General features: G+C 36.2%; 1 protein-coding gene across 7 annotated transcripts in view; it reads left to right on the forward strand.

The window, feature by feature from the left end:
* The window catches only part of LOC139963229 (endoribonuclease ZC3H12A-like), a 31,567-nt gene that overhangs the window by 9,974 nt on the left and 7,322 nt on the right, over window positions 1-14,271 (forward strand). For 5 of the 7 annotated variants that reach the window (XR_011791528.1, XM_071963816.1, XM_071963818.1 and 2 more), the window contains exons 2-5: window positions 10,324-10,991; window positions 11,947-12,083; window positions 12,606-12,843; window positions 13,448-13,906. Coding sequence is in view for 6 of the 7 variants with exons in the window: in XM_071963816.1 (XP_071819917.1) it covers window positions 10,324-10,991; window positions 11,947-12,083; window positions 12,606-12,843; window positions 13,448-13,906 (1,502 nt within the window). In the remaining variant the exon portion in view is untranslated. Of the gene's footprint in view, window positions 1-4,103; window positions 4,529-8,244; window positions 8,269-10,323; window positions 10,992-11,946; window positions 12,084-12,605; window positions 12,844-13,447; window positions 13,907-14,271 lie in introns of those variants that run through there. The other 2 variants (XM_071963819.1, XM_071963817.1) reach the window with 2 other exon arrangements.

Consider the following 14,271-nt stretch of genomic DNA (forward strand, 5'->3'; position numbering starts at 1 on the left):
TGAATTGGGATGGGATGCAATTTAAAACTACTATACATGTTATGAAGAAGACTCTTAACTACACATATCAGTAAACAAGCAGTTGAAACCTATATCACTTCCCTGCAATATATTCAAAAATTCCTCTGTGACGGACGTACAATTTTTTGTGACGGACGTACACGTGTGAAATTATATAGTAAATGTACGTCCGTCACAAACAAAAGTGCTACTTGGTATCCCTAAAATTTTAATTTGTGACAGAGCTTTACCCAGAGTTTCCATTGTTGACAGATGTACACAATAATGCAGCTCATTTACTTGTGGCTAATGGAACAACTTAGGTAAAAGTAATAGTGAAAAGAAGGTTTACCCTCTCACAAAATTTCTATTCTATTGGAAATCTATATTTCACTTTAAGTTTTATGCAAATCATCAATGGTAAGCTCATTTAAAATTTTGTGTGCATCATTTCAAACAATACAGATGTTAGACCCCTAGGGAGTTGAAGTTCTTTAGTGGGTCAGAATGATGGGTCTTTATTAATGGTATGAGCACCAAACCATTTTTCCTTCACTTTTCTTCACACCCTGTTTATTTACTTGACAATTTTTTTTTTTTTTATTAAAATACATACATGCTGCAAGCATCTGTATGGATGACTTAACAGCACATTTCAGCAAACAAGAAATTCAGAACTTCAGATGTGTGATACATTGTGTTGTATTGCTTCATGAGTTCTTAGGCTGTGTTCACATTGGATCCCCTGTTCTTAGTCCTGTGTTGACAATTTAACCGCAAATACTGTATGTTTCCAAAATCTCCTATTTTAGTGTTCACACTTGAACTCATGCTCCAGCTCTGATTTCCCACTCTGAGTCAATGAAGAGGAAGTTACAATATTTGTATGGTGACTCTCACAAAAGTGCAAATGCACAAAGTGTATGGCAAATTTCTAATAAAGATGAGTGTCACTAACTTCTGCATGCAGTGTATATTTTTTCAATATTGAGGTGAAAGTGGGAGAAAGAAGTCAGTGTTATAACACTGTTATAACAAGTGAAGTCAGTGTTATAACCAGGGTGTGCATACTACAAATAGCTATTCAGCAGTACTGCTGAATAGCTATGAGAGCATTAACTGGCAATAGTTCTTAAATATCTCATGTCAAGATACAGAGATACAGCGGCACACCCTTGGTTAGTATAGCAACTATGAAACATGTATAAAGGTAATACACACAAACACTGAAGTTAAGGAAGAACCATCTGGTAACTCTGTCCACCAACATAAAACTATGAGCAAATGTGGTTCAAAATTAACTTTTCTTCCACATAATGATACCTGAAACCCAACACAAAAGGTAATGAACCTAAAGCAAACGTAGAACAAATTACATCAAAACAATAACATGCATACTACAGCAGTAACAAAATACTAACAATTGCAATAAAGTTCTTGATGACTCTCAGACAATCTTCCTTCTAAAACTGATTTATTATTTACTAAAACTAGTTGAACACAGTGTAAAATATACAGTGTGTTGGATATTGAAAGGAAACCTTATGGTCAGAGGGAAGAATAAATGGCAGAACTAAAAGAAACAATGTTGTACACAAACAAATAGTTTGTAGCTAATAGTTCCATATGTCCATGGTTAGTTTGCCTAATAGTGAGTTGAACAGACATGGTGTTATGTAGTTTGTTTGCCTTGATCTCCGGTCACTTTGGTCCCCGAGTCTTCACACTCTGGAACTGATACCCCCCAGAACAGGGGACCAACATGTCACGGTCTGACCCTGAGAAGGATAGTAATTTACACTAGGATGTTGATCTCGAGCAGGGGATATGATTCGGTCGGATCCCCTCTGTGTGTTTTCTAATGTGAACAAGGCTTTCAGATGAAAGTGTTATATCAATGTAGACAATAGCATACTGAACATGTGGTTCAATACCATGCCATTTCTTTGATATTTTGCCAAGTGCTAATTCCAATAACACAAATATATGCTAGTTGACACTGAAGTATGCAATGTTTGCATACCACTACATTTATGCTAATGAAGCAACCACAAAACTACCTAATATCTGTGTTAATGACTAAATGGGTTTGATTATTAAATTCAGAGGTACTGTAGTGATAAACATGTTAAAATACATTGTTTATCTAAACAAAAATAATGTGACGGACGTACGCGTGACGGACGTACGTGACGGACGTACGAAAATACGTACGTCTGTCACAGCATTTTCTGAAAAAATAAAATCCTAGGGAATAAAGGCACATTATGTAGTTATTGAGTGTTCAAAATGTGCATTGAATTGTAGTTGTCTTGAAATCTGGGTACCTCCTTCTGTATGAAATTTTAAAAAATGTGATTTTTCTGTGACGGACGTACACATGACAATTTACATTTGTACAAAAAGTTATTCTCAGAAAACTGAAAATCTCTGCAACTTTATCTGTTTGTCAACTGAATCTATATATTATATCACTTCAGCAAATACAAGAATATTTATTCCTCTGAAGGCAAAAATAGGCATTTTGTTTTTGGGTAATTTTTGTGAAGCAAATTTGAGATTTTTTGGGTTGACTAATACACACCTTAATCTGCCTGAAAACAATGTGTTCTGTAAAAATTAGCTAAATATTATGAAACTTCAGAGTTTTAGCTTTCATCTGATACCCTATATGTAATGATTCAACGTTTTTTAAGTTTTGGTGAAAAGGTTTACTAGTTTACGGAACTGCCCATGGTTAGAAAGAGAAAAATAATAACTACAAGGACAATGTATCAAAATCTTCCACCAGACAATTCCTTTAAGTACTTAAACCAGCATTTTTGAGTCTACTTAGCAATTTTATTAAGCCTTGTAACAATTCTTCAAACAAGATTGCACATAATTTATGTGGAATCGCAAAATGCCATGCAAATGAGCACATTGCTGTACAATTGCTGAAAGGCATACACTTTATGTACACAGGAACCATGGTATTTTATGAGAGACAAAGTTGATAGCCTTCAAAACTGCGTTGCAAAAGTTTTAAAACTAAGTATTCCCTGCATCCCCCCCAAGAATGTTTCCCAAAATAAGAATGTGATAAACGATTCCATTCAGTTTTCAACATTTCACCACCTGAAGACACGTTATTAATCACTCAAGCAGTAACAAGCAAATTGAAAGTTAAATTAAAAAAAATACAATTTTGCTTGAGCAATCTAAGTACATTGTTACATTATTTTAAGATCAAATACTGAAGTAATACTGAAAAATGATTACAATCAACTTGAAAAATTGCTTAAAATGGATATGTCTATAGATTATACACAATTTTGTACAGTTGCAGGCTACATCCTACCTTGGTTTAACCTCAAGAGGATACATGTATGTCACAATATGTGCTGTACATATCTCTACACAAACCTGGTCACCCTACTGTATGTGATGTTGTTTTGGTTGGTTGGATGATATAAAGGAAGGAAGTAACTAAAGACGTTTGGATGTTGTTACCTTCCGCCTTCAATGGAGCCCTCTCAGTTGGCCCATATTACACCCACACAGGTGAATGTTGGTCTACTTTACACAATACTTAAATTTTACTGTACATATGTAGCCTTCATATACTTTTCTATACTTTCAGCTCAAGTACAACTGGCTAAATTTAAGTTTCATTGTCTTCTCTATTCTCTGCAATTTGAAAACAGAGTGCTCTTTGTCCCACAGTACTATTTGTATTCCTTCCCCCTCACCCCCAAAAAGCACACTTCCATCCACTCCCCCAAACGCACACACCTCTTTCTCCCCCCCCACTAAACCACAACACACCTTCCACCCCCCACTAAACACACCCACCTCCTCCCCCACTAAACATACACACCACCTTCTACCCCCTCCCCTTCATAACACACAAATTTTCATCCCTCACCCAATCACACTGTAAATTAGTCCTATTAGTGTGTTATTGTCTATGCTCCAATGAATTCATATGACTAAAAGTCACAATGCTTTTAATAGTGAAGCTAGAGCTATGACCTCTGTAAGCTTCAGTACTTATTCTATGCCTGTTAATGCCAAATCCTGTTTAGTTTTCTGTGTGTGCTGTCTTTTTTTTTGTGTTCACCTCAAAAGCCGGATCTATGGGTTTCCAGGGAATGTAGTGGTTAGTCAGTGCTGCTTTATCATAAACCGTAGGAGATGTGTTTGTGTGTGTGTGTTGCTGACATTGAGAAGTGACTTCGTATACTGGGTCAACAAGTTTAGTTTGTATATATCTCTTGTTTTGCATACAAGGAACACATACAGTACTGTAGGCTTACAAGTTTGTCTTTTTTCTCTTTCGGTTAACAGTTTTAAAATGAATTGCTGTGTTTACAAACTTGGAAACTAGTCATTTTGAAAAGTATGCCTGGATACAAACTTGAGATTTTCTTTGCTGTGGCTGCATCTTTGGATGGTTTCATAGTTCTCTTATAAATGTTACTCTGCATCATGTTCAGAGTTTTGGAAGTATTTTCATATTCTTATCTTTATTTACACAAGAAACTAGGTAAGTTTGAGACAAACATAGAATTATTTTTTTTTTCAATTTTTATCTATTCATGTATTTACAGTAGTTTGCATTTTTAATATGTATTTTCGATAGAGGTGGCTCACACATCCTTATAAAATTAGTACTGTTTAGTGGACGTTGAGTATGTTAATATAGCGTATACATACAAACATATAAATAGAGTGTTTGATGTCAATAAATTGTACTATAATTACTAGTTTCAACTGCTAGTTACTACTTGTGTGGTGCCCCCTTTTCTTGCATTCTGAAGATAAAATCAGGTTAGAAAAGACAACTATTCAAGGAAGTGATTATGAGACAGTCCTTATGAGGTGACTTCATAGCAATCTGTTTAGTTTGAAAATCAAAGAATATTTTGATGGAGGATAGAGAGCTACTCAAAAGTAAAAGGACTTCCCCCCCCCCCCACCACCAATGCCAATACCTCAGGGGAATATTATGTTTGATTTATTTAGGGGTTAAGCCATTACCATACTACAGTACCTGTTTGTACAATTTAGCATAATTATTGAGTACAAGAACCCTATTCTTTTCTGTGACGTTCAAAGGTCATTTGGGGTTAACAGAGGTCAAAGGCTGAAAACTTTGTAAACACAACAACTTAGAAAGTACATATTTGTTGAACTTCATACTTGGCATGCAAATCCAGCTTAGTGAGTACAAGAAACATATTGAAATTGGTGGAGGTCAAAGGTAATGTTTGGTCAACATTTAAGTCAGTCATAAAATCTTGTAAACATGATAACTCAAGTACATCTTTCTTGAACTTCATACTAAGGATGTAAATCCAGATTGGTGAGTGCAAGAATCCTGTTGAAATTGATTGAGGTAAAATGTCACATCAGGTCAACAGGTGTCAAAGTCTGAAAACTTTGTTCATGATAACTCCTTATTTAAAGCTTTTATTAATCTATGAATTCTCCAATGAGCACAATGATTTTCTCTTAGGTACAGTACATAGTTTGGTCAAATTCAGTTCAGGTTAGTTTTGTGAAGGGGCTCTTTACAATAGTTTTCAACAGAACATATATTCATAAAATATCTGCTTCTATTATTTTATGGTCTTGTTTTAAACCACCTAAAGTTGTCCCTGTCAGTTTTTCCCCCCCCTCTTGAGCTCCAAGGAGTCAACAGGTTATCTCAATTGGTCTGAAAATTAGCCATTTTCTCTGTGATTTATTCTAGTGTAGATGACTTTTGCTTTGGCAGTAGGTTATAAAAATATGTCACAGTGTATAACAATGTCATGTAACTCAATTATTTAATAACAATTATTAAAGGGATGTCTGGTGGCAGAGCTGAGTCGCTAGCCGAAAATTTCTAAAAGATTATGTACTTTTATGCATACATCTATGTAGATCTATTTTCACATAGGAAGATTGTTCTTTCTGGATATTGAAACGTTTGAAATATGTAAAATCCTTACCAATGAATTAATTGGTTGATGCCCAGTGTTACCCACAAGGGAAATATCTCTGATCTTTTCTGGTTCTCGTTAATTCTTGGACAAATTTAACTTACTTGCTCTCAGGATTAGATATTTCTCGGTAAATATTAATATTTCCCAGCCAAGTGGGGATACCAAATAGTGGGAAAACAACTGTATAGTTAATTTTCCTGGCCAACCCTACTTGCCCTAGATACAATTAAGACAGATGGTTATGTGTAAGTTTGAGCAAATTGCCTGCCAAGGACTCACAAGCCAACTGGCTTTCTTGTTTTATTATTTTTTTTTTTGGGGGGGGGGGGTTCGGGAGGGGTTAGGTGTTGGAGGTTAGTTGTCTAAGGTGTTTTGTTACTTCAGTTACAGTATATAATTACATACATGCAGTGAACATGCAGTATCAATGGGGTTTTTTCTCACTTGGTAAATCATTTGATATTTTAACTACTGTTCAACTGTAAATACTTTCATTCTCATGAAGTTAAAAATAAAAAGTCTGTCGAGTAGGCCCAAAAAAGTACAGTACAAATCAGTTTGAGGACATATTGTAAGATGCAGTGCTGCATAATTTGCATACATCATGTATATATGATACATGTCCTGACAGTACAAGCTGGTGTTCAACTCTTTCCAAGAACGTAACATGCTTTAGCTCGTAGAGTACTCTAAATAAAATGTTGATCAGGGTTATGTTTATTTTTCTTCATTTTTTCATTGTTGAATTGTGCGTCTCTTCTTCCTTTCTTTATTTATTTTTTAATTTTATTTTTTGCTTTTTTAAACTACACACTTTTGTCAAGTATGCAGCCGATTTCTCACTTAAACTAACAGATTGTTTAATATTGAATTACCAAATACTTTCATTTCCAATTGACATACTGTATATAGATTAGTCGGGACCCAATAAAAGCCTGTTAAATTTAAGAAGGATTGGGTTTTTTAAGGAAGTATGAGGATTTATGATTTACAAGATCTTTAAGTCATATTAGATCTTTGTCTCATCAATTGCTAAAATACCAGTTTCAGATATATAACTCAGATTTAGAAATGGAAGCGTCACCTTCAAGTTGGTCCTTCTCAATTTCTATGCTGTGAAGGGAAATAAGAAACAAAATAATCAACGTAAAATATTAAACGAAGAAGAACAAACAACCACTGAACCAATATGCTGTACATTGGACAAAAACAATTGAACTGCAATAAAACAGGGAAAAAAGAATTTGGTGATCCTTGCTGTGAAGGAAAATGTTTGGCAAAAGTGGTCTTCAATTAATTCTGCATGCTGAACACACAGTAACTAAATGATTTCGAAAATTCTCTTTTGAAGCAATTGATTCAGAAAAAAAATTTAGCCAACATTTGACCTGACTTGACCCCATTATGTAATTATTTTACAAGTTCATACATCATCATCCACTCCACCAGTCCTAACTTGATTCATATAATGTTCCAACATGCCATAACTTGTCTTATCACACATTCACACTAGTACCTGCAATTGTATTACCATGATACCATTGGTAGCTACTCTTGTTTACACCTCTGCATTGGCAACTGAGTTATGATTCATACCATGAACTGTTGTAACACTAACCAATGTATGGAATGTTAGTGTGTGACGTTGTTGCACAGTTTAGACTTTCTTCGATATGGAACAGTACTACTTGACATGTACTTACTGTATAAATGGCAGTGCCCATTCTGTATACTCATCAATATTACCAACCGGTGTACATGTATTAACTTATTAATATCTGTCAAGACAGTAAATTGTGGTAATAATATTGGTTATTATTATTATATTGCAGTTGACACCTTCCACCCAAAAAACTTGGATAATTGGAAGCAAGTTTTATGAGTGTCAAAAATTACCCTGGGATAAAAATGGGGTATTCCCAGAGAAAACCCACCTGTGCAGATGCAATACGGTCAGAGTTTACTTTAGAAAACATGTTAACAATTGATTGTTTGCTAATCCAGGGTGTTGCACTGATTAGGGAATTCCGGAAATAGACAAGTCTAGTCTTGTATTTCTAACTGTTAGTGTGCAATTTCAGTACAGAAGTGGAAGAAAAATGGTATCAAGACTCTTGTGGGATTTTCTATCTGACAGAATGAGCAATCAAAATAGATTCTTTATTCATATATAAACCTTGAAAATAAAATGGCAATGTAAACCCTGGTCTCTTTCTGGCCAGGTTCAGATAGAGAAGAAAACTGCCCCAACTGACAGGTATTTAACAAAATCATTCACCAAACTTCAATGTGCAAGGTAAGATTCAAGAATAGGTACCAAACAACTTGGTTGGTTTATAAGCCCTCTATATTATTAAGTCTGTAGATCTATAACACTGTTTATATGTTGAGAATAACTTTAGTAATGTGCTTTGAACTGTTTGTTAACAAGTACAGTAGACTACAGTAATTAACAATAATGCATACTGATCAGTTTTATACCTTTGGATATAAGACTATGTACAGCCTCTACTGTATATTAATTGTCTTAGGTAATTGTAATTCTTGCTGTCCAGTGAACTTTTATTGTCAAATATAAGTCTTTTATATTCCTGATTTTTAATGTTAAAGTTTGTTTACTTCAATTAACTATTTGAATTACTTACTTCTTTAAATGACTTAAAGTTAGTTCTCATATTTACTGGGGTTTTTCCCCTTTCATGTAGTTTTTGGGGCAGGTCTGCGTATCTACAGTATTTAATAGACATTGTATGCAAAGTAGTTTAAACTTGTTTCATGGTGAAAGAAAATAAGGTCAGAGTGCCAGAGAGGCCCCTCTCTCCCCTTCCCCTTCCCCTCCCCCTCCCCCTCTTCTGAAAATTTTATGAATACTAAAAATTACCACCAATTATTATTAGGTTCTAAACGAGGTACACTGCAGCTTGGATATCCTCTGAAAATCCGTTTTAATACATTTATTCATAAAGCAGCAATCGAATTGCTTCTCGCAAAACTTTGAAGAAAACTGCAGTGTAGTCCCAGTAGTATGCATTATTGATTTAATTGAGTGATACACACAAAAAGGATATCATTCATACAGTATCATATTGAACAGTTTGAAATTGGACACACAGAAAGAAAAAATATTATTTCAAACTTTTCATATTTAAGCCAAGAAAAAAGGTTTCTATTAAAACGGCGCTCTGAAAGGACTTTATTTTTCCTAAGGTTGTTATGGTAATATCTTTTCAATCAGATTTGAAAATTTAGCTTGTTATTGTTCAGTATTCTTTACTCTTAAAACACAAAAAATGGCGAAATATGGAATTTAATTTCCTTTGTGATGATTGCTAATGTCTTTGTGAATATATTTTTTTTTATTCAGAGAAGGCAAGGTATCATAAAGATTCCAAATCATATAGTTGGGAGCTTGGCATAGAAATTTCAAACAAATACTTACAATGTATGGCGGAATATCTGTGTTTTGAAAGTATTGACCGTATGTCTTGTTAGCCTCTATGCAGAGTTCTAGTGGCTGCTGCAGCCCAATTGGTTGTTATACTATATTCCTGTCATAGGAAGTGAACTACCTTAATGTGAGATGTTCACGTACAGTAAATCTCCCTTCTTTTCCTTCTTTGTCACGTTCTGTTTTCTATTCTTGGTTATTGCATGAAATGGCACACAAACCCAACTGTCATCATTAGCTTATATATGACAAAGATTTTTCCGAAAAAACAATTTCCCCAAAACCGGAGCTCTAAGAAAACTATTGTTCCTTTGGGTTCCTTGTTTAAAAATTGTGTGAATCTGTGATGTCAAAGTAATGTCATAGTGACACTAGGATCTGAAAGCTTTTACTGTCGTCCCTGTGTTTCATGTTTTCACTGTTGACACTGAAACCAATGGCAACATTAGGTGATATTAAGAAGTTAAGTATTTTAGATTCAGCTTATATGCAACATCCATCTCCATTACAGAAAGTAAATACAATCTTAAATTTAAGCCCTGGATGTGGCTCGATATGGTCATATATATATAGACTTGATCAAGTCATCAGCCTTGTCTGTCAAGGAACATTTAATCTGTGATATCTCCCAAATGGAATAAGAATTGTCTTAGCTATTTGAGGAAGTTGTTTATTTCTCTTACACATCGACCAATAACTATGGCCGGGTCTGAGTCTCATTTCACTTTGTTTGTACTGCCCTGTTAAAGTTACTGACTGAAGTGCATTCTGGGAGTTCCATTTGATATGAAATGTTATATAAAGATATTTACAATTGATATGTATAATGAAGTTTGTTAAAACATTGTTGTTTAAAGTGAGTGGTCAAATAATTAATTTTCCCCCCCTCTTTCTTTCACACAGGAATATATTGTTTCATTGTCTCAAGAAGAACATAGCTACCCTGCTGATCTCCTCAGATCTATTGAAAAAGACATTCCCTCCATCGAGGAGACATCAGAGGCATCTATATCTCGACCAGGACCAGATAAATTATTATTTATTGGAACGGAAGAACAGATCAAGTTGGCATTGCTCCTTGTGGAAGAGACCTCAAAGAAAATCAATATGCATGACATACAATCATTACCACTGCCCAAAGTCAAGTTGCCCAGATACCCTGACCAGTCCACAACGACATTGCTGGGCGGGACCGGCGTGGTTGGTACTGCGGGTGATAGCTTGGAGGAGAGGACCTCGACAGACATTAACAGGGGCACTGTTGTTGATAGTTCAGACTCTGAAATAATTAGGAGTACTAGCAGTTCTCCCAACATTTACCCACATATGGTAAAACTAGGCTATAAACGTGAAGAGGTTGAAGCAGCTTTGAAAAAGTTTGGAGAAAATGCTACAATGGACAATGTTTTGAATTACTTGGTTATGCAAAAGGACTCTTCAGACCCAAGGATCCAGTCATCATACAATAACGACACGCAGCAACCTCTCGCAGTCGAGGAAGAAGAAATAGACGATAACCACAGTAGTAATCTAAAGGCAATCATGATTGATGGGAGCAATGTAGCCATGAGGTAAAGTATGCCTGAATAATTATAGACCTTATAAAATGAAAGAAAATAGGGAAAATGGGGGGGGGTGTACGAGAGGGGGAGGTGTACTAGAGGGGGAGGTGCAATCATGATTGATGGGAGCAATTTAGCCATGAGATAAAGTATGCCTGAACAATTATGGACCTTATAAAATGAAAGAAAATAGGGAAAATGGGGAGGTGTACGAGAGGGGGGGGTGCAATTATGATTGATGGGAGCAATGTAGCCATGAGGTAAAGTATGCCTGAACAATTATGGACCTTATAAAAATGAGAAAATGGGGAGGTGTGCAAGAGGGGGAGGTGTATGAGAAAGGGGGGGTGCAATCATGATTAATGGGAGCAACGTAGCCATGAGGTAAAGTATGCCTGAACAATTATGGACCTTATAAAATGAAAGAAAATGGAAAGGGGTGTTATGATGAAAATTTCAATTTATGGGGAGACTAGTATCAAAGGATAAATATAAATCTAAGTTACTGCTTACATGATAATATTTACATACTGTACATACAGTACATTATTATATGTTGCTTTATTCCACATCCCCAGATTCAAGTTTAATAACTGTAACCGCTAACAACACAAAGCAGTGTCCTATCAGAAGTACATGCAGTCCCTATGCCTCAGAGAGCTACATCCCCAAAGTATATACTTTATGTTGACTTTCTTTGCCACAAGTTCAGGCTGCATGCCACATTCATGCCAGTTTAAGAATCTTACCATAGGCTGCAGAAAACTTGGGCACAGCACTTTTCCAGCTTTGACTTCAAGGGACTATTTGTACAACCTATATTTAATACTGCTGTAGCTACACTTGTGCATATGGGCCATGGAAGAGGAGTGTCGTGTCATATAGAAATTGGGGAAAAGGGTGATGGTACAGTAGTTAGTTGTAAATTTGTTTTTTCAATAAAGGTGTCTTCTTCATTTATCAGTTATGGCAGAAATCTCCAATTTGATTGTCGAGGAATACAGATTGTTGTTGACTACTTCTTGAAGAGAGGACATCTTAAAGTCTATGCGTTTGTACCTCAGTTCAGAAGAGAAAGGAACAGAGCAGATCCAACAAAGAGTAAGTGGTTTGTTACAACTGTTATTTACAGCAGAAAACAGTGCAATGGTTGGTGGTGGACAGTACTCTCAGAAACTTTGAGAGCCAGAGACTCCTTCAGTCTAGCCATATTATTTTTTTCTGTGACTACAGAAAACTATTTCAGCAGTCTTTAGCAAATTTTGAATTTACTTTGAATTGACTTGGCCCGTCTCTTACTGTCTCCAGGCTCATCTTACTTGACCTAATCTCTCATGTCAGGTGTGAGACCAGACAAGACACAGTGGGGTTTGGTGGGAACAAGGAAAATGGTGGAGAGGGAGGATGGAATGGGCATGGGGCTATATTTCACCCCTTGTTTACGGAGACGTTGGTTTGTCAACTCAGCAAAATGGAGCTAGGGTTTGTGAATGTCTCAAGAGCTTCTGTGAATGAACTTAACTACTGTCTGGCTGTCTCCTCACAAGAAATACACTTTCTTGCATTTTGGCTGTTTCTTGTGTACTATATCCTACATTTCCCAAATGTTCATGTTACTTTCAGATCTTGAAATTTTGGATGAAATGGTGTCTAATGGCAATATTACGTTTACGCCTTCGAGAAGGATCCGCACCCGTAGAATAGTATCGTATGATGACAGGTACGTCCTGGACGCTGCGGTGGAGTTTGACGGCGTGGTGGTGTCAAATGATCACTTCAGGGACTTCCTCGAGATTGAGGGAGGGAAATACAAAAAGATTATTGAAGAACAACTTCTGATGTACACCTTTGTTGAAGATTTGTAAGTGTCAATTATGTGACTCTCACAACAGTATACCTCCAAGTACCATATATTTTCAACTTTAACATGTGTTGATGTTGTGCTTTCATTTGATGGAACTATCTGCATACTGTACAGGAAGGCTTTGTTCTCATTCTGGAATTGTTACAGAAGAGTTTTAATCAGGTTTTTTTTTTTTTTGGAGGGGGGGATTACTTTCAACTAACGACCTTCCCTCTTCCTTTATGCCTCCACAATTTCCCCCCCCCCACCACTTCAGGCTATATGAACAATGGTGTTACCTGCTAATGTACAGGTTGCTGTGGAAAGAAACACGTTTGCAATGTGGTGAAATTTGATGTGTTTTCTGGTAGTCACAATGATTGTTCATGGTATAGTCAGGTGATTACAGACAGGGTATCTCAATCTCTGTACCAGACCCTTATTATATATTCATCTTGTCTGACAGCCTTTCAAAGAAATTCTAATTTAAAATCTATTCCTGACTTGTAGATATGATTGTGATCTTTAAACTTGAATTCTCAAACATGCTTTCATAAGAACAATACTTATATGAAGAAAAGTTTCCTTTATCTTTCTTTGACTCTCTCTCTCTCTTGTTTAGATTCATGCCCACTAATGATCCTCTTGGCAGACACGGTCCATCTCTTGACGATTTTCTCAAGAAAAAGCCAAACAAGAGACCGCAAATGCAAAGGTGTCCTTATGGCGCGAGATGCACATTTGGCAACCAATGTAGGTATGACCATCCAGAGAAGCGGGCAGATTGTCTTCCTGTCTCACAACAGTTGCTAGCATTAGCTAAATTTAACCGAGTTGACATCAGTGATGGCATAAGTAGTAAATCAGCAACTGAACCTTTGCCAGGATTTATGCAAAGATGCTCTCTCCTTCCACCAGAAGCTCGAAGTAGCCCACCTAACCCAGTTGACCAAAAGAGCTTCACCACTCCATTGCAAAACGTCCCAAAATATGTGGGGAATAATGCTAGAAGAAACCTGCCAGTTTACTCCAGAGATGAAGAGTTCAGAGGACAAATGGAAAAGCTAACTAAAGGAGGAAGGTAAGTTATTGCTTCTTTAGAAGTTCCCATAAAATTTGTGTGGAGACTCTGAATTCTGGTCTCCGATATCAGCTCTCCTTGCACGCGTCTTACTCAAAAACAAAGAGTGAACTATATTATGTTGAATAGGACACTTTAGTACTGTATCATTACCCATAACCGGATAATCTCAAGTGCCGATTCTCGTTGGGATGAAAGGTAACGATGTCGTTACCAGTAAAATATGTTTTTTTCTTTATTCTTTTTTGTCCTTTTGTTTTTCTTCAAGCCTTGATCCTACTTGTCTTCCCAGCATATTGGAGGGACAGACTAGGAAATGCTAGCATTTATTTGTTACCTTCCTAATAGCTGAACCTTCTATTATT

The sequence above is a fragment of the Apostichopus japonicus genome, chromosome 21 (assembly GCF_037975245.1).
Source record: "Apostichopus japonicus isolate 1M-3 chromosome 21, ASM3797524v1, whole genome shotgun sequence".
NCBI lineage: Eukaryota > Metazoa > Echinodermata > Holothuroidea > Aspidochirotida > Stichopodidae > Apostichopus > Apostichopus japonicus.